Raw genomic sequence first — 19,160 nt, 5'->3', positions numbered from 1 at the left:
GTGGAAATCGCTACAGCACAAGCGGTTTGGTGGTTAATGGACCCTGCCTAACGCTATCCCTGCTTCTGACGAAGCGGCAGCAACCTCTCCCTAGGGTCAGATCAGCAGCAGTAAGATGGTGGTCGGCGGGAACGCCCCTTTATAGCCCCTGTGACGCCGCAGACAGCAAGCCAATCACTGCAATGCCCTTCTCCAAGATGGTGGGGACCAGGACCTATGTCATAACGCTGCCCACACTCTGCGTCCACCTTCATTGGCTGAGAAATGGCGCTTTTCGCGTAATTGAAACGCGACTTTGGCGTGAAAGTCGCGTACCGCATGGCCGACCCCACACAAGGGTCGGATCGGGTTTCATGAAACCCGACTTTGCCAAAAGTCGGCGACTTTTAAAAATGAACGATCCGTTTCGCTCAACCCTAATGAGCACCATTAAATGGAAAGAACATGGTACCACAACAAACCTGCCAAGAAAGGGCCGTCCACCAAAACTCTCAGCCCAGGCAAGGAGGGCATAAATCAGAGAGGCAGAAGGCAGATCAGAGGACAAAAATAACCTTGAAGCACCTGCAGAGTTCCCAAGCAGAGACTGAGGTATCTTTTCATACAACCACCTCTTGCCAGCACGTTTAAACTTATTAAAAGGTCACCCTTACAGCATTGTGTCCTTTACCTACACAGGGTTATCTATGCGAGGAGAAACTGTGCTCATCAACACCCTTCAAACACAGCAGTCGGGTAGGTCCTTTTCCTTCATTTACCCATCCCTCCATTTTCCCCCTTTTTTGGGGGCCGATTGTCCCATAGTAATGTATTGGTCAACTGACTATTTAGAAACGCAGCATATAGATCTTGAGTTTGATTGATGATGTTGGTACACTCTGGTGGAATTGCAATTTCTCTCTAGACTCTGACCCTTACTTTGTCATTGGTGTATATACCATACTTTATTGTCTTTCATTTTACTTTATTTTTATGTTTACATTGTAATACACTGAGGAAGGTTATTCAGACCAAAATGTCTGTTGTATGTATAACCCTACTACTTTATGTGGACTGCATGAAATAATTTCACTTCAGCATCTGGTGTGTGCCAAGGTTACTATACATGGTATCACGGTTTGGGAACCTACTTGGGCACCAACCAGTAGTGCTAATGCTTTTTCACATAAACAGGCCTAAAACACAACATTCTTAATAACCATTACCACAATTTCTTCTAAAAGAATGTCGTTTTTCCATGGATATTACAGTACCTGGTGGGATCAGTAGAACAATTCATATTGCTTATTAGGACTCAGGAAGATATCACCACAGTAAATTACAGTAATTGAAGAATGACAGTTCATTGGCTTAAGAAGTTATATGGCCTAAATGTAGGTCTCTTTCTTAAGTTGAATACCTAACCTAAGGATAATCAACCTTTTTGAAATCTTTGTTGGGTTCCTCGTCTGTCTTATTCCCAGTGGATGGCAAGCGATTTTCCCGTCGTGAATAGACACTTGCACGGGTAGATGCACGGTCACTGTCTGTTGATGTGAGACTTGAGCCCCCGGAATCTAATCTACAATAAATAAAAAAAAAAAAAGAACAACTGCGTAAAAAAAAATGCATACCCATACAATTTTATATGTTCACACTGTTTTTTTTTTTTAACAATTAAAATGGTAAGAAAATGATTTACCTATCCTTAAGATAGATCTTCAATTAAAGATTAGTGTGTGCCTGACTCCAGGCACCACAACCAATCAGCTGACTGAAAGGGCCAATGTACTCCACCAGACACAACATCACCCTTACATTTTACCAGGTTAACCATTACTTTTTGCAGCTCACCGAAACTACGGATCATCGCAGTGCAAGAGTACGGACAGGCCAACAATAAATGGGACATGGCATATAGTATAAGACATCTTGCCTCTTATTAGTACTGTCCAAAAATTATCACGGGGGGAAAAAAAAAAAATTCTACAGATGCCACAACACAAGATTATGTTATGCAATTGTTAAGTAATTATGTATAATTCCTATTTATTTAGAGGTAGGCAGGATCTTGCGGAATTGCCTGTCACTTAGAAAGGTTGGCTACAGTGATGAGGTTGGTCTGCAAAGCTACAGCATGGTATCTATAATATAACGCTGGGAGCGTCACTCTGTCCGAAGCTTTTATAGACTGCGCAAGCGCTGGCGCAGTCTGAACGCCACAGAGTGACGCTCCCAGGAGATCGCGGTATGCTTAAGCACTGAACGCACAACGAAGTCTCCAACGGATAACAGGGACGCGCCAGGAGGGTGAGTATGAGCTATATTCACCTGTCCCGTTCCAGCGCTGCATGCGGCTCCGTGTTCCGGGTCCTCTGCCTGTGACGTTCACAGTTCAGAGGGCGCGATGACGCGCTTAATGCGCGCTGCCCTCTGACTGAACAGTCACAGCCAGAGGAGCCGGAAGACGGAGCAGACGCAGCGCTGGAAAGGGGGACAGGTGAATATAGCAAGTGTCGGGGGCCTGACCTAGCGGCGATACCGGCACCTGACCCCCACAGCGCGCCGGTGTCCCCGCCTGCTCAGGCCCCCCAGCACTCGGTGCCCAGCGACGATAGGTGAGTATGGTATTTTTTTTTTATATATATCGCAGCAGCATACGGGGCATATAATACTATGGAGCATCTTATGGGGGCCATCAACCATAATGGAGCAGTGTACGGGGGCATATATTATGGAGCATCTTATGGGAGCCATCAACCATAATGGAGCAGTGTACGGGGGCATATACTATGGAGCATCTTATGGAGCCATCAACCATAATGGAGCAGTGTACGGGGGCATATACTATGGAGCATCTTATGGGGGCCATAAACCTTTATGGAGCAGTGTACAGGGCATATAATATGGAGCATCTTATGGGGGCCATAAACCTTTATGGAGCAGTGTACGGGGCATATACTATGGAGCATCTTATGGGGGCCATCAACCTTTATGGAGCAGTGTACGGGGCATATACTATGGAGCATCTTATGGGGGCCATAAACCTTTATGGAGCAGCGTATGGGGCATATGCATGGGAGCAGCAAATTACAGAATGGGGGCGCAGGATGGGAGCAGCACATGACAGAATAGGGCAGCACATGACAGAACGGGGGTGCAGGATGGCAGCAGCACATGACAGAACGGGGGCGCAGGATGGCAGCAGCACATGACAGGATGGGCGCGCAGGATGGCAGCAGCACATGACAGATCGGGGGCGCAGGATGGCAGCAGCACATGACAGGATGGGGGCGCAGAATGGGAGCAGCAAATGACAGAATGGAGGCGCAGGACGGGTGCAGCACATGTCAGAATAGAGGCGCAGGATGGGTGTAGCACATGTCAGAATAGAGGCGCAGGATGGGTGTAGCACATGTCAGAATATTTTTCCCTATGCCCCTCCCTTCTTTCTCCTCCTCCTTATTACCCCCTTTTTTCTCCCCCCCCTCCTCTCCCCCCTCCACCATCCTATCCCGCCCTTATTCCCTTTTCTTGCCTGCTATTTTAAAATCCAAATAAAATCTTTGGAAAAGAATAGAGGCGCAGGATGGGTGTAGCACATGTCAGAATGGGGGCGCAGGATGGGAGCAGCACATGTCAGAATGGGGGCGCAGGATGGGAGCAGCACATGACAGAATGGGGGCGCAGGATGGAGCAGCACATGTCAGAATGGGGCCGCAGGATGGGAGCAGCACATGACAGAATGGGGGCGCAGGGTGGGTGCAGCACATGACAGGATGGGGACGCAGGATGGAGCAGCTCATGACAGGATGGGGGCGCAGGATGGGTGCAGCACATGTCAGAATAGGGGCGCAGGATGGGAGCAGCACATGTCAGAATGGGGGCGCAGGATGGGTGCAGCACATGACAGGATGGGGACGCAGGATGGAGCAGCACATACCAGGATGGAGACCATATACCAATATAAATGCTCGCCACCCGGGCGTAGAACGGGTTCAATAGCTAGTGGATGTATAAGCAACTTGCCAGAAGTGTCATTTTTAGAACCAGTTTCAATACAAACATTTTTCAGCATATGATCAGTGGTTTCAAAAATTGTGGCCAAGGATCTGACTGATGTTTCTACCGACGTAAAGGGAAACTTACTGATTATTAGAAAATTACCTTATCCATAAATCAGGTTTTCAGGTTATTTTTTTTCCCTTATCACAATATGATTTAAAAATAAAAAACAATCAGCCTTCCAATTTTCACACTGGTCACTGGGCCTTTTTTTAGACTTTACCTTCCAAGTCTTTCAGGAAATAACATGGCTAGACACAATGATGGCATCTCAACACTATCTTTTGTATTGAAGCATGTAATGAGAGTGTGAAAAAGATCATTGTGAAAGGAGTAAGGTGTGACACTGCCTATTGTTAATGGTGGACCCTGTGTTATCAGCAGTGTATAGAGGTTGTAAACCTGTCACAGGTAAAGAATCGGGATGAAAACGCTTCCTGAAAGAACAGGAAGTATAGGTCTAAATATAAACCAAGAGCAACTATAGAAATTGAAAGATTACTAATTTTGTGTTTCGTCTATTTTTAACCCCTTTACCCCCAAGGGTGGTTTGCACGTTAATGACCAGGCCAATTTTTACAATTCTGACCACTGTCCCTTTATGAGGTTATAACTCCGAAACGCTTCAACGGATCCTGGTGATTCTGACATTGTTTTCTCGTGACATATTGTACTTCATGATAGTGGTAAAATTTCTTTGATAGTACCTGCGTTTATTTGTGAAAAAAACGGAAATTTGGCGAAAATTTTGAAAATTTCGCAATTTTCAAACTTTGAATTTTTATGCAATTAAATCACAGAGATATGTCACACAAAATACTTAATAAGTAACATTTCCCACATGTCTCCTTTACATCAGCATAATTTTGGAACCAATTTTTTTTTTTGTTAGGGAGTTATAAGGGTTAAAAGTTGACCAGCAATTTCTCATTTTTACAACACCATTTTTTTTTAGGGACCACGTCTCATTTGAAGTCATTTTGAGGGGTCTATATGATAGAAAATGCCCAAGTGTGACACCATTCTAAAAACTGCACCCCTCAAGGTGCTCAAAACCACATTCAAGAAGTTTATTAACCCTTCAGGTGTTTAATAGGAATTTTTGGAATGTTTAAATAAAAATGAACATTTAACTTTTTTACACAAAAAATTTACTTCAGCTCCAATTTGTTTTATTTTACCAAGGGTAACAGGAGAAATTGGACCCAAAAAGTTGTTGTCCAATTTGTCCTGAGTACGCTGATACCCCATATGTGGCAGTAAACCACTGTTTGGGCGCATGGGAGAGCTCGGAAGGGAAGGAGCGCTATTTGACTTTTCAATGCAAAATTGACAGGAATTGAGATGGGACGCCATGTTGCGTTTGGAGAGCCACTGATGTGCCTAAACATTGAAACCCCCCACAAGTGACACCATTTTGGAAAGTAGACCCCCTAAGGAACTTATCTAGAGGTGTGGTGAGCACTTTGACCCACCAAGTGCTTCACAGAAGTTTATAATGCAGAACCGTAAAAATAAAAAATCATATTTTTTCACAAAAATTATATTTTTGCCCCCAATTTTTTATTTTTCCAAGGGTAAGAGAAGAAATTGGACCTCAAAAGTTGTTGTCCAATTTGTCCTGAGTACGCTGATACCCCATATGTGGCAGTAAACCACTGTTTGGGCGCATGGGAGAGCTCGGAAGGGAAGGAGCGCAGTTTGACTTTTCAATGCAAAATTGACAGAAATTGAGATGGGACGCCATGTTGCGTTTGGAGAGCCACTGATGTGCCTAAACATTGAAACCCCCCACAAGTGACACCATTTTGGAAAGTAGACCCCCTAAGGAACTTATCTAGAGGTGTGGTGAGCACTTTGACCCACCAAGTGCGTCACAGAAGTTTATAATGCAGAGCCATAAAAATAAAACAAAACTTTTTTCCCACAAAAATTATTTTTAGCCCCCAGTTTTGTATTTTCCCTAGGGTAACAGGAGAAATTGGACCCCAAAAGTTGTTGTCCAATTTGTCCTGAGTACGCTGATACCCCATATGTGGGGGGGAACCACCGTTTGGGCGCATGGGAGGGTTCGGAAGGGAAGGAGCGCCATTTGGAATGCAGACTTAGATGGAATGGTCTGCAGGCGTCACATTGCGTTTGCAGAGCCCCTAATGTACCTAAACAGTAGAAACCCCCCACAAGTGACACCATTTTGGAAAGTAGACCCCCTAAGGAACTCATCTTGATGTGTTGTGAGAGCTTTGAACCCCCAAGTATTTCACTACAGTTTATAACGCAGAGCCATGCAAATAAAAAATATTTTTTTTTCCACAAAAATTATATTTTAGCCCCCAGTTTTGTATTTTTCCAAGGTTAGCAGGAGAAATTGGACCCTAAATGTTGTTGTCCAATTTGTTGTTGTCCAATTTGTTGTTGTACGCTGATACCCGATATGTGGGGGGGAACCACCGTTTGGGCGCATGGGAGGGCTCGGAAGGGAAGGAGCATCATTTGGAATGCAGACTTAGATGGATTGGTCTGCAGGCGTCACATTGCGTTTGCAGAGCCCCTAATGTACCTAAACAGTAGAAACCCCCCACAAGTGACCCCATATTGGAAACTAGACCCCTCAATGAACTTATCTAGATGTGTTGTGAGAACTTTGAACCCCCAAGTGTTTCACTACAGTTTATAACGCAGAGCCGTGAAAATAAAAAATCTTTTTGTTTTCCCACAAAAATTATTTTTTAGCCCCCAGTTTTGTATTTTCCCAAGGGTAACAGGAGAAATTGGTCCACAAAAGTTGTTGTCCAATTTGTCCTGAGTACGCTGATACCCCATATGTTGGGGTAAACCCCTGTTTGGGCACACAGGAGAGCTCGGAAGGGAAGGAGCACTGTTTTACTTTTTCAACGCAGAATTGGCTGGAATTGAGATCGGACGCCATGTCGTGTTTGGAGAGCCCCTGATGTGCCGAAACAGTGGAAACCCCCCAATTATAACTGAAACCCTAATCTAAACACACCCCTAACCCTAATTCCAACGGTAACCCTAACCACACCTCTAACCCTGACACACCCCTAACCCTAATCCCAACCCTATTCCCAACTGTAAATGTAATCTAAACCCTAACCCTAACTTTAGCCCCAACCCTAACTGTAGCCCCAACCCTAACCCTAACCCTAGCCCTAACCCTAGCCCTAACCCTAACCCTAGCCCTAACCCTAGCCCTAACCCTAGCCCTAACCCTAACCCTAGCCCTAACCCTAACCCTAGCCCTAACCCTAACCCTAGCCCTAACCCTAGCCCTAACCCTAGCCCTAGCCCTAATGGGAAAATGGAAATAAATACATTTTTTTTTATTTTTCCCTAACTAAGGGGGTGATGAAGGGGGGTTTGATTTACTTTTATAGCGAGTTTTTTAGCGGATTTTTATGATTGGCAGCCGTCACACACTGAAAGACCCTTTTTATTGCAAAAAATATTTTTTGCAATACCACATTTTGAGAGCTATAATTTTTCCATATTTTGGTCCACAGAGTCATGTGAGGTCTTGTTTTTTGCGGGACGAGTTGATGTTTTTATTGAAAACATTTTTGGGCACGTGACATTTTTTTATCGCTTTTTATTCCGATTTTTGTGAGGAAGAATGACCAAAAGCCAGCTATTCATGAATTTCTATTGGGGGAGGCGTTTATACCGTTCCGCGTTTGGTAAAATTGATAAATCAGTTTTATTCTTCGGGTCAGTACGATTACAGCGATACCTCATTTATATCATTTTTTTATGGTTTGGCGCTTTTATACGATAAAAACTATTTTACAGAAAAAATAATTATTTTTGCATCGCTTTATTCTCAGGACTATAACTTTTTTATTTTTTTGCTGATGATGCTGTATGGCGGCTCTTTTTTTGCGGGACAATATGACGCTTTCAGCGGTACCATGGTTATTTATATCTGTCCTTTTGATCGCGTGTTATTCCACTTTTTGTTCGGCGGTATGATAATAAAGCGTTGTTTTTTGCCTCGTTTTTTTTTTTTTCTTACGGTGTTTACTGAAGGGGTTAACTAGTGGGACAGTTTTATAGGTCGGGTCGTTACGGACGCGGCGATACTAAATATGTGTACTTTTATTGTTTTTTTTTTTTTATTTAGATGAAGAAATGTATTTATGGGAATAATATTTTTTTTTTTTTTCATTATTTTGGAATATTTTTTTTTATTTTTTGTACACATTTGGAAAATTTTTTTTTTACTTTTTTACTTTGTCCCAGGGGGGGACATCACAGATCAGTGATCTGACTTGCAGCGCTGCAGCCTTCACAGTGCCTGCTCTGAGCAGGCTCTGTGAAGCCACCTCCCTCCCTGCAGGACCCGGATCCGCGGCCATCTTGGATCCGGGGCTCGAGAAGGGAGGGAGGTGAGGAGACCCTCGCAGCAACGCGATCACATCGCGTTGCTGCGGGGGGCTCAGGGAAGCCCGCAGGGAGCCCCCTCCCTGCGCGGTGCTTCCCTGCACCGCCGGCACATCGCGATCATCTTTGATCGCGGTGTGCCAGGGGTTAATGTGCCGGGGGCGGTCCGTGACCGCTCCTGGCACATAGTGCCGGATGTCAGCTGCGATAAGCAGCTGACACCCGGCCGCGATCGGCCGCGCTCCCCCCGTGAGCGCGGCCGATCGGCTATGACGTACTATCCCGTCCAGGGTCAGATAAGCCCAGGGCACCTCGACGGGATAGTACGTCTAAGGTCACAGAGGGGTTAAAATAAAAATTGTGATATGAAAAAAGAACAGCCAAACAATGTCAGTTTCTGATGATGGCTTCCCTTTAATGGTGGCCTAAAGAAAGACCCCCTTTTTCTTGCACTCTCTCTTTCTTCTCTTTTCTGTTTCACCCTTTTTTCTTTTTCTGTGTTCACATATAAATTGAGCTTGTCCATATAAACTGATCTCTATTTTTATATTCACATTAGGAATGACATTTGCAGAATGTAATTATGTGTGTGCTTGCCAATTCTTTTCATCACTCATGTCTTGATGCCAGATAGTATTGTGTAAAAAAATCCCAGTGTATTTTTATTTTTTAAGCACTGTTTAACCCCATAGGCTATGTGCACACGTTAAGGAATTTTCACGTTTATTTCGCGTTTTTCGCTATAAAAATGCGATAAAACCATGAAAAAATGCATACATTAAGCATCTTATCTATTAGAATGCAATCCGCATTTTTTGTACACATGCTGTGTTGTTTTCTGCGGCGGAATCACATTCCGGAAAAAAACGCAGCATGTTCATTCTTTGTCCGAAATAGCGGGGATTCCGCACACATAGGAATGCATTGATCCGCTTACTTTCCACATGGGGCTATGCCCACCATGCGGGAATAAGCGGAGCATGTGCGGTTGGTACCCAGGGTGGAGAAGAGGAGACTCTTCTCCAGGCCCTGGGAACCATATAATTGTTCAAAAAAAAGAATTAAAATAAAAAATCATGATATTCTCACTTTCCGACGTCCCTCGCGATGCTTCCATTCCCAATAATGCATTGCGAGAATGACCTGTGATGACGTAGCGGTCTCGCAAGACTGCTACATCATCTGGGGTCATTGCCGCTAGGCATTATTGGGAACAGGATTTGCCGGGAGCATTGCGAGGAGCGGGAAGCGTGCGTGGGCCGCCGGAAGGGGAGAATATCATGATTTTTTTTTTTAATTATTATTTTTAACATTATATCTTTTTACTATTGATGCTGCATAGGCAGCATCAATAGAAAAAAGTTGGTCACACTTGTCAAACACTATGTTTGACAAGTGTGACCAACCTGTCAATTAGGTTTCCAAGCGATGCTACAGATCGCTTGGAAAACGCTAGCATTCTGCAAGCTAATTACGCTTGGAAAACGCTAGTGTTTAGCGGGAAAATGCATGCCAATTTCGCATGCGTTTTTCCGGTGGCAGGGAGTTCCGGAATTGCAGCAGAAATTTCCGCGGCAATTCCGGACGTGTGCACATAGCCTTAACGTCCAATGACTGACATGACATGTCATGAGCGGGCTTCAGTTCCCGCAACATGCTATGCATGTCATGACTTTAAACTGTCACTGTGTGTAAACGCGCAGTGACAGTTCCTTGCAGGCAGCGTTTAGTGACCGCTGAGCAGCACGGAAAGAAGTGCGGTTCCCACACTCAGGGCGCTGTGATTGGTAGTTGGTAGCATGATCGCACAGGAGGCGCTGAAATATCAGTACCTCCTGCCAGATCACAGCAGGAGCTCGGTGATGCTCGTGGCCAAGCTCCTGCACCAATAGCCAGGGACAGTGCCAACACGGCCCCCGGCTGTTTAATGCCCTAAATGCTGTGATTGAGAGAGATCTTAACATTCAGAAGGCAGGGAGAGAGACGGGAGCTTCCTCTGCCTTCAGACTTGTGCCCCTGCGACAATTGCAGGGCCCAATCGTTGCCATAGTGACCCATTCTGTCTCACAAACATCGCAGTAAGTTTTGGCTCACATTTATCCTGCGCTCTACGCTGAGTGCTTACACCGGGGTTTCTGTGAAAATCTCTGAAATATGTGATTCAAATGGAACCCTCAGTGGAAGATTCCCTATAATGAAGCAGATGGAGTCACTGTGGAAACAGTCTGGCCAGTGATCCACCGGTGTCCATCATTTTAGGTGTGCATAAAAGCGAGGTTGACCACAGTTTTCTGCACTTCTGAAAAGGACACTACTGATCAGAGGTCAGAAGGAGTCTTGAGTAACTCCCCGGTCACATTATAGTGAATGGATCCCTGGGTTTCATCTGAATCAAGTAATTTGAAGACTTAGATGCAGACCCCTATATAAGAGCTCAGCATGGTACGCAGGATAAATGCGAAACCGAAAGTTATGTAAAACATTCCCAATAGAAAAACTCAATTCACAAAAAATGGGTATTATACCTACCGATAATTCGGTTTCCAGGAGTCCATCCTGACAGCACATTGGAGGACGTCCTCCTCCTCCTTGCAGGGACAGGAAATACAACACCAGAGGTTAAAAGGTCCCACTCCACCCCCTTTCCCTCAGTGTTTTGACAAGTACCACACCATGAATAGATCTACTTTGAATACTTTATTAACCAAACATATTACAGCACATGAACTGGCATGCATAGAGGGGGAAATAACGGTGCTGTCAGGATGGACTCCTGGAAACCGAATTATCGGTAGGTATAATACCCATTTTCCAGGACGTCCCCCTGACAGCACATTGGAGAATACCAAAGAAAACTTCGTTTAGGGTGGGACAACTGCTTGGAGAACCTTTCTCCCATAAGACGTCTGCTGAGCTGCTACTACGTCTAGCTTATAGTGCTTACAGAACGTGTTTACTCTGGCCCAAGTTGCAGCCTTGCAAATCTGATCTAGGGACGCTCCTGCTCGCTCATTCCATGATGCTGAAACAGCCCTAGTAGAGTGTGCTCTAATCCCTGTTGGGCAGGCTACCACTTCAGATGAGTAGGCTTTTGAAATTATAGTGGTGATCCATCTAGCTATTGAAGCCTTGGAAGCTTTTTTTACCTTTATTCTTACCCCCAAATAGAATGAAAATATTAGAATCTTTCCTCCAGGAGCTAGTGGCCTCCAGATAATTTAGTACTGCCTGCCTAACATCAAGGGAATGTAAAGCCGGTTCCTTTTCATTAGAAGGGTTCTCACAAAAGGAAGGTAAAATTATTTCCTGGTCTCGATTTCTAGCTGAGGCTATTTTAGGGATAAAAGCTGGATCTAATTTTAGGATTATATGGTCCTCTCGGACCTGAAGATATGGATCCTTAATTGATAGGGCCTGAATTTCCCCTACACGTTTAGCTGTTGTAATCGCTACTAGGAAGGCCGTCTTCCAGGTACGAATTGAAATGGGCATGTCCTCCTCAAGAGTATAGGGATTTTTACACAGAGCCTTGAGGACCAGATTTAAGTCCCATGTAGGAGCTAACTGTCTTAAAGGGAACCTGTCACCCCGTTTTTTGAGATTGAGATATAAATACTGTTAAATAGGGCCTGCGCTGTGCGTTACTATAGTGTATGTAGTGTACCCTGATTCCCCATGTATGCCGAGAAATACATTACCAAAGTCGGCGTTTTCGCCTGTCAATCAGGCTGGTCTGGTCAGGTGGGCGTGTTCACAGCGTTCTTTTCTTCCCCAGGTTTCCGTTGGTGGCGTAGTGGTGTGCGCATGTCCAAGGTCCGGATTCCCTGTGCCCACGTGAAGACACAGCGCGCGATCTGCGCTGTCATTCCTTTCATCGGTGCGGGCGGCCATCTTCCTGGGGCCGCGCGTGCGCAGATGTAGTGCTCTGCTGCACGGGGCTTCAGGAAAATGGCCGCGGGATGCCGCGCGTGCGCAGAAGAGATCGCAGCGGCCATTTTCCCAAAGCCGAGTTTGCATCTCGGCTTTGGGAAAATGGCCGCCGCGATCTCTTCTGCGCACGCGCGGCATCCCGCGGCCATTTTCCTGAAGCCCCGTGCAGCAGAGCACTACATCTGCGCACGCGCGGCCCCAGGAAGATGGCCGCCCGCACCGATGAAAGGAATGACAGCGCAGATCGCGCGCTGTGTCTTCACGTGGGCACAGGGAATCCGGACCTTGGACATGCGCACACCACTACGCCACCAACGGAAACCTGGGGAAGAAAAGAACGCTGTGAACACGCCCACCTGACCAGACCAGCCTGATTGACAGGCGAAAACGCCGACTTTGGTAATGTATTTCTCGGCATACATGGGGAATCAGGGTACACTACATACACCATAGTAACGCACAGCACAGGCCCTATTTAACAGTATTTATATCTCAATCTCAAAAAACGGGGTGACAGGTTCCCTTTAAGGTAGGCCGTAATCTCTGGATGGCCTTCACAAATCTGATTATCCAGGGGTGGGAGGCTAATGGATAATCCAAGAAAGTACTAAAGGTACCTTCACACATAACGATATCGTTAACGATATCGTTGCTTTTGGTGACGTTGCAACGATATCGTTAAGGAAATCGCTATGTGTGACAGCGACCAACGATCAGGCCCCTGCTGGGAGATCGTTGGTCGCTGAGGAAAGTCCAGAACTTTATTTCGTCGCTGGACTCCCTGCTGACATCGCTGGATCGGCGTGTGTGACACCGATCCAGCGATGTCTTCACTGGTAACCAGGGTAAACATCGGGTAACTAAGCGCAGGGCCGCGCTTAGTAACCCGATGTTTACCCTGGTTACCATCTTAAAAGTAAAAAAAACAAACACTACATACTTACCTACCGCTGTCTGTCCCCGGCGCTCTGCTCTGCACTCCTCCTGCACTGGCTGTGAGCGTCGGTCAGCCGGAAAGCAGAGCGGTGACGTCACCGCTCTGCTTTCCGGCCGCTGTGCTCACAGCCAGTGCAGGAGGAGTGCAGAGAAGCAGAGCGCCGGGGACAGACAGTGGTAGGTAAGTATGTAGGGTTTGTTTTTTTTACTTTTAGGATGGTAACCAGGGTAAACATCGGGTTACTAAGCGCGGCCCTGCGCTTCGTTACCCGATGTTTACCCTGGTTACCGGCATCGTTGGTCGCTGAAGAGCTGTCTGTGTGACAGCTCTCCAGCGACCAAACAGCGACGCTGCAGCGATCCGGATCGTTGTCGGTATCGCTGCAGCGTCGCTTAATGTGAAGGGGCCTTAAGGGCCGAGATCTGGACTTTAATCGTACTTGGCCTGAGCCCCAAATTAAAGCCCGCGTGTAAAAAATTTAAGACTCTAGGAATATCTAAAGCTCCCGGAATCACGGCCGACCCGCCACCTTCCATACAAAATTTCCTCCAGATTTTGTGGTAGATGGCCGAGGTGACAGGCTTCCTACTAGCCTGGATGGTTGTAATTACTTCATCTGAAAGACCTCTGGATTTCAAGATGTCCCTCTCAGGATCCATGCTGATAGATGTAATCTCTCCGGGTCTTGGTGTAAAACGGGCCCTTGATGAATTATATCTTTCCATAACGGGAGTTTGATAGGGTTTTCCGTTGTCATGGCTCCCAACAATGGGAACCAACTTCTCTTTGGCCAAAATGGTACAATCGTCAGCACTGTTGCCTGGTCTTCTTGAATCTTCCTGAGCACTACTGGGACAAGTGCTATTGGGGGAAACGCATAAGACAGAGGTTCGTTCCATGCTTGACTTAAGGCATCGACTGCTTCCGGCATGTCTGAAGGGTTGAGGGTATAAAATCTGGGCACTTTCGCATTTTTTCTTGTGGCAAATAAGTCTATCCTGGGAGTTCCCCAACGGTGGCAAAGTATTTGGAACATTTCTTGATTTAGTTCCCATTCGGTTGGATAAACTTTCCTTCTGCTTAGATAGTCGGCTAGCACGTTTTGGGATCCTTCCAGATGCACTGCTGTTATTGATAGGACCACGTTTTCTTCCCAGGCAAAAATTCTTTGCGCTAGATCCTGAAGCGCCTTGTGTCTGGAACCTCCCTGATGTCTCAAGAAGGATACCGCTGTCATGTTGTCAGATAGGATTTTTACGTGCTAGTCCTTTAGGCGAGAATGGTTTCTTCTGAGAGCTTCCCAAACTGCGTATAGTTCTCTGTAATTTGACGACATCTGACTGATCTCTTCGGGCCACTTGTCTTGAAAGAATTTTTCTTCCAAGTGCGCTCCACATCCCCACTGACTTGTGTCCGTGGTGATTACCACACAAGGGGTTGATATCCAAGGGACGCCCATTCTTAGATTGTAGTCCTGGGTCCACCGTCGTAGCGATCTTCTTACCTTCATTGATAGCTGCAGTTTTTTGTCTAATGACGAACGACAACGATCCCATACCATGAGGACTTGTTCTTGTAATGGTCTTGAGTGAGCCTGAGCCCATCTGACACACGGGATGCAAGCTGTCATCTTCCCCAAGAAATTCATAGCCGCTCTTATCGTAACTGGACTTCTTTGGAACTCTAAGATCATCTTTTTTATTGAGATTCGTTTGTCCCTTGGTAAGAAGGATTGTCTGATTGTAGAATCCAAGAGTACTCCTAGAAATATTTTTCGGGATTCTGGTCTTAGATGTGACTTTTCCCGGTTTACCACCCATCCTAGTTGTTCCAATACTGCTTTGACCCGATCTGTGCTGCAGCAGAATGTCCTTTGTTCGTGCTACAACCAGAAAATCATCCAAGTATGGAATTATTGTTATTCCTTGGTTTCTTAGGAAAGCCACCACTTCTGCTACCAATTTTGTGAAAATTCTTGGAGCAGATGCTAGACCGAATGGGAGGCATTGAAATTGGAAATTGCAGGTCTGGTCCGGGTATCTTACCAAGAATCTCAGTAGCTCCTGAGATGAGGGGTGTATCGGAACCTGATAATACGCACTCTTCAGATCGAGAGTGCACATTACTGAATCCTTGTTTATAAGGTGAATGGTTGACCTGACTGATTCCATTCTGAATCGTTTGTATTTGACGAATACATTCAGAGGTTTCAAATTTATTATTGTACGGGATTCCCCTGACTGTTTTGGAATTGAGAATAGAGAGGAATAATGACCTCTGCCTATTTCTGGAGAAGGAACCCGAACTATGACCCGAGAGACGAACAGATTTTGTAGGTCTGTGAACATAGGGGAATTTGTAACTACCACTGTTGGTGTGATACACCTTTGTGGTACGCGGGAAATTAGCTCTATTCTGTAACCTTCTGAGATTATTTTGAGGACATAACTGTTGTCTGAGATCCGACTCCAGTATTTTAGAAAGAGGCTTAGTCTCCCTATGGCGTCATTGTTTCCTTGGTCTATAGCTTGAACCGAACAAGGAATTTCTTCCCCTTCTGTTCTGAGCATAGGAACCTATGAAGGTTCCTCTGCCTGATCTCCATTGTTCTCTATACTCTGGTTGCCTGCGGGGGGGATGTGAGGGGGGGGTGTCTTCTCCGAAAGGGCTGAAATTTCCTGGGTTTATCCTCGGGGAACCCTTTTTTACTGTCAGCTGTTGATTCTAAAATATCATCAAACGCCTGGCCAAATATTCTGGAACCTGAGAATGGAATGGCACATAATTTGTTTTTGGATGCATTATCCCCCGACCAAGATCTAAGCCAAATAGCCCTTCGGGTTGCATTGGACAAGGAGCTATTTCTAGCTGCAAATCTAACAGATTCAGCCGATATGTCCGCCATAAATGCCGTGGCTGACTTGATAGGCAGAGAGGCAATTATATCTGCCCGAGAAGTTTTATTAATTAAATGTTCCTCCAATTGTTCCATCCACAGGAACATGGATCTTGCTACAGACATGGCTGCGATGTTAGTCTTTATTAAGGCTGCTGAAGTCTCCCAGGCTCGACGTAAAAGGATATCCGCCTTGCGATCCATTGCATCCTTGAGACTAGATGAATCCTCAAAAGGTATGGATGTTTTCTTTGCCACCTTGGCTATTGGGACATCCACTTTAGGAACTTCTTCCCAAATCTTGATCTCTTCTGGATCGAACGGGAGACTGCTTTTAAAATCTCTGGACATCACCAATCTTCGCTCCGCGTCTTTCCATTCTTGTGATATCATCTGACGAATATGCTCGCTCACAGGGAACACTGTCCGTTCCCGATATGTGAGCCCTCCAAACATCTGGTCTTGTCTAGATCTCGGACGTGGATCTTCTTTCATCTGCATAGTACGTCTGACCGCCTGAACCAGCTCTTCTGTGTCTTCTACTGGAAAGTAATACCTCTTTCCTTCCTGTTCTTCCATTGGCAATTCTCCTTCTTCTTGATCAGAACCTCTGTATTCTGATTCTGCTTCTGACGAATCATCCTGATCTTCTTGTTCTGGATCCCTTCTTATACTCCTCATCTCAGATAACATCGATGGTTGTTCATCTCTAACAATCTTTTCAATACACGAGCTGCAGAGATCTTTCTTGTATGTTTCTAACAGCTTCACATTACATATAGAACACCTCTTAGATTTTGTTAACAGCTTTCCAGACTTTTTTGTCTGAGGGAGGGGAGTCCGAGTGGCCTCTTTATCCTAAATATAAGAATAAGAACGGCTCAGTGTGTGTGCAGGCGTATAAATGTACTCTGCACACTGCGCACTTACCCCCGTCTCCTCATTTCTGTTCTCCGTATACTCTGTGGAGAGATGCCCATTATAAACATGTGATCTCCCACACAAATAAGGGATATAGCAGCTTCTGCTGCACTCACCCTTAGTCTCCGGCATTTTTCAGTAGCCTGCTAGCATGGACCCACAAACTTCTGTGTCCTGCCGCCGACAATACTCTGCAGGGATTCAAATCCGGCGTTCTCTTACACCAGAAGGAGCGCTGGATGACGATCTGCGCGTGCCCTGAGATTTTGTGCACCCTTAAGAATGCTTACTTCCGCTTTCCACAAGGTGGAACGCACGCCGAGATGCCGCCTCCCCCGGATCTGACGTCACCTTACCTGCGCCGATACCGGAAGTACTACCTGGTATAAGGATTTTACATCCGCGTTCCACAGTGTGGAATGCACGCTGCTCCTGCTGCCGACGCCGGATCCTCCTCCATGCGGCGCCTCTTCTCCTGGCGCCTGAACCGAGAGCCCCCCCCCCCGGGAGGAAGCGGTTCAACCCAGGAGCCAGTCTGCTCGACTGGTCTCTAGGCAGAGGGCCTCCCCCACCGGGAAGTTTCTGCCTCGGGCTTTTGTTGCGGGGGAAGGATATTGGCCCAGCCGCACGATCCCCCGAGCCCTCCGGATCGGTAAGCTTCCGCGCTGTGCTGCGCTGCTCTGCTCCTCTCATGTGTCCCCATGCAGGGACAGGAAAAAACACTGAGGGAAAGGGGGTGGAGTGGGACCTTTTAACCTCTCGTGTTGTATTTCCTGTCCCTGCAAGGAGGAGGAGGACGTCCTCCAATGTGCTGTCAGGAGAACGTCCTGGAAAAAGTACTGGTAGTACAATGGCTCTGGAAGAGTGGGGTGGGGTGGAGTGGAGTGGGGTGGGGTGGAGTGGGGTGGGGTGGGGTGGGATGGGTCCCCCCCTCCTCCCCCCTCAAAAAAAAAAAAGAATTTCAGCTAATTCTGCGCTCTCAAATCTAAATGCCTCATACCTTCTGAGCCCCACATTGTGCATAAACCACATTTAGAATCCACATGTTTAGTAGGGGTATAATTTCTAAAATGGGGTCACATGAGGGGGATATTCTGTTCTTCTAGCATTTAGGGGCTCTGTATATGGAGTTTGCAAACTATTCTAGGAACATCTGAGCTGCAAGAGGCAAATAGCATTCCATCCCTCCTGAGTCTCACCGTATGGCTAAGTAGTCCTGTACAGCCACATATGGGATATTGCCACCTTCAGCAGAAATTGTGACAAATTTTGTTGCCATTTTTACCCATTCTCCTGTGTGAAAATGTAAAATCTGGGGCTAAAACAAAATTTTTGTGGCAAAAATGTAATCATTTTTCCCTTTTTCCCTCACAGACCAATTACCGTATATAAAATTCTGGAACACACATGTGATGTCAATATGATCACTGCACTGCTTGATGATTTAATTGAGAGGTGTAGTTTGTAAAATGGGGTAACTTATGGGGGGGGGGTGCTGTTCTGGCACCTCAGGGGCTCTCCAAGGGGGTCATGGCACCTGCCAGTGAAATCTACACTATTATATGGCGCTCACTCCCTTCTGAGCTTTGCACTGTGCCTGAAAAGTAGTTCTCGATTACATGTAGGGTATTGGCGCAATCAGAAGAAATTGCACAACAAACTGAGAGGTCCGTTTCTTCCTATTAGCCCTTACAAAAATTAAAAATTTGGGGCAACAGCATTTTAGCTGTAAAAATGTAACTATTCTTTCTTCATTGCACTATGGTATAAATTTGTGAGACACATGGGGTGTTAACATGCTCACTGCTCCCAATAATGAATTAATTGAGAGGTGTAGCTTGTAAAATGATGTCACTTATGGGGGCTTTCTGCTGTTCTGGCACCTCAGGGGCTCTGCCACTGTAACATGGCACCCTCAAACCCATCAAAATCTGAACTGCAATATGGCGCTTCTTCCCTTTTATGCTTTGCGCTGTGCCTCAAAAGTAGTTTTCAGCCACATATGGGGTCTTAGGACACTCAGAAGAAATTGCA

At 45.9% G+C, this 19,160-nt stretch overlaps 1 protein-coding gene across 2 annotated transcripts in view; it reads right to left on the bottom strand.

Annotated features, from left to right (window-relative positions):
• Positions 1-19,160, bottom strand: part of LOC138669650 (protein phosphatase 1 regulatory subunit 12B-like) — a 110,160-nt gene that overhangs the window by 27,092 nt on the left and 63,908 nt on the right. For both annotated transcript variants that reach the window (XM_069756308.1, XM_069756309.1), the window contains exon 3: positions 1,420-1,561. In XM_069756308.1, the coding sequence (XP_069612409.1) occupies positions 1,420-1,561 (142 nt within the window). The remainder of the gene's footprint in view (positions 1-1,419; positions 1,562-19,160) is intronic.

The sequence above is a fragment of the Ranitomeya imitator genome, chromosome 3, assembly GCF_032444005.1.
Source record: "Ranitomeya imitator isolate aRanImi1 chromosome 3, aRanImi1.pri, whole genome shotgun sequence".
NCBI lineage: Eukaryota > Metazoa > Chordata > Amphibia > Anura > Dendrobatidae > Ranitomeya > Ranitomeya imitator.
This window is presented reverse-complemented; position numbering and strand designations above follow the sequence as displayed.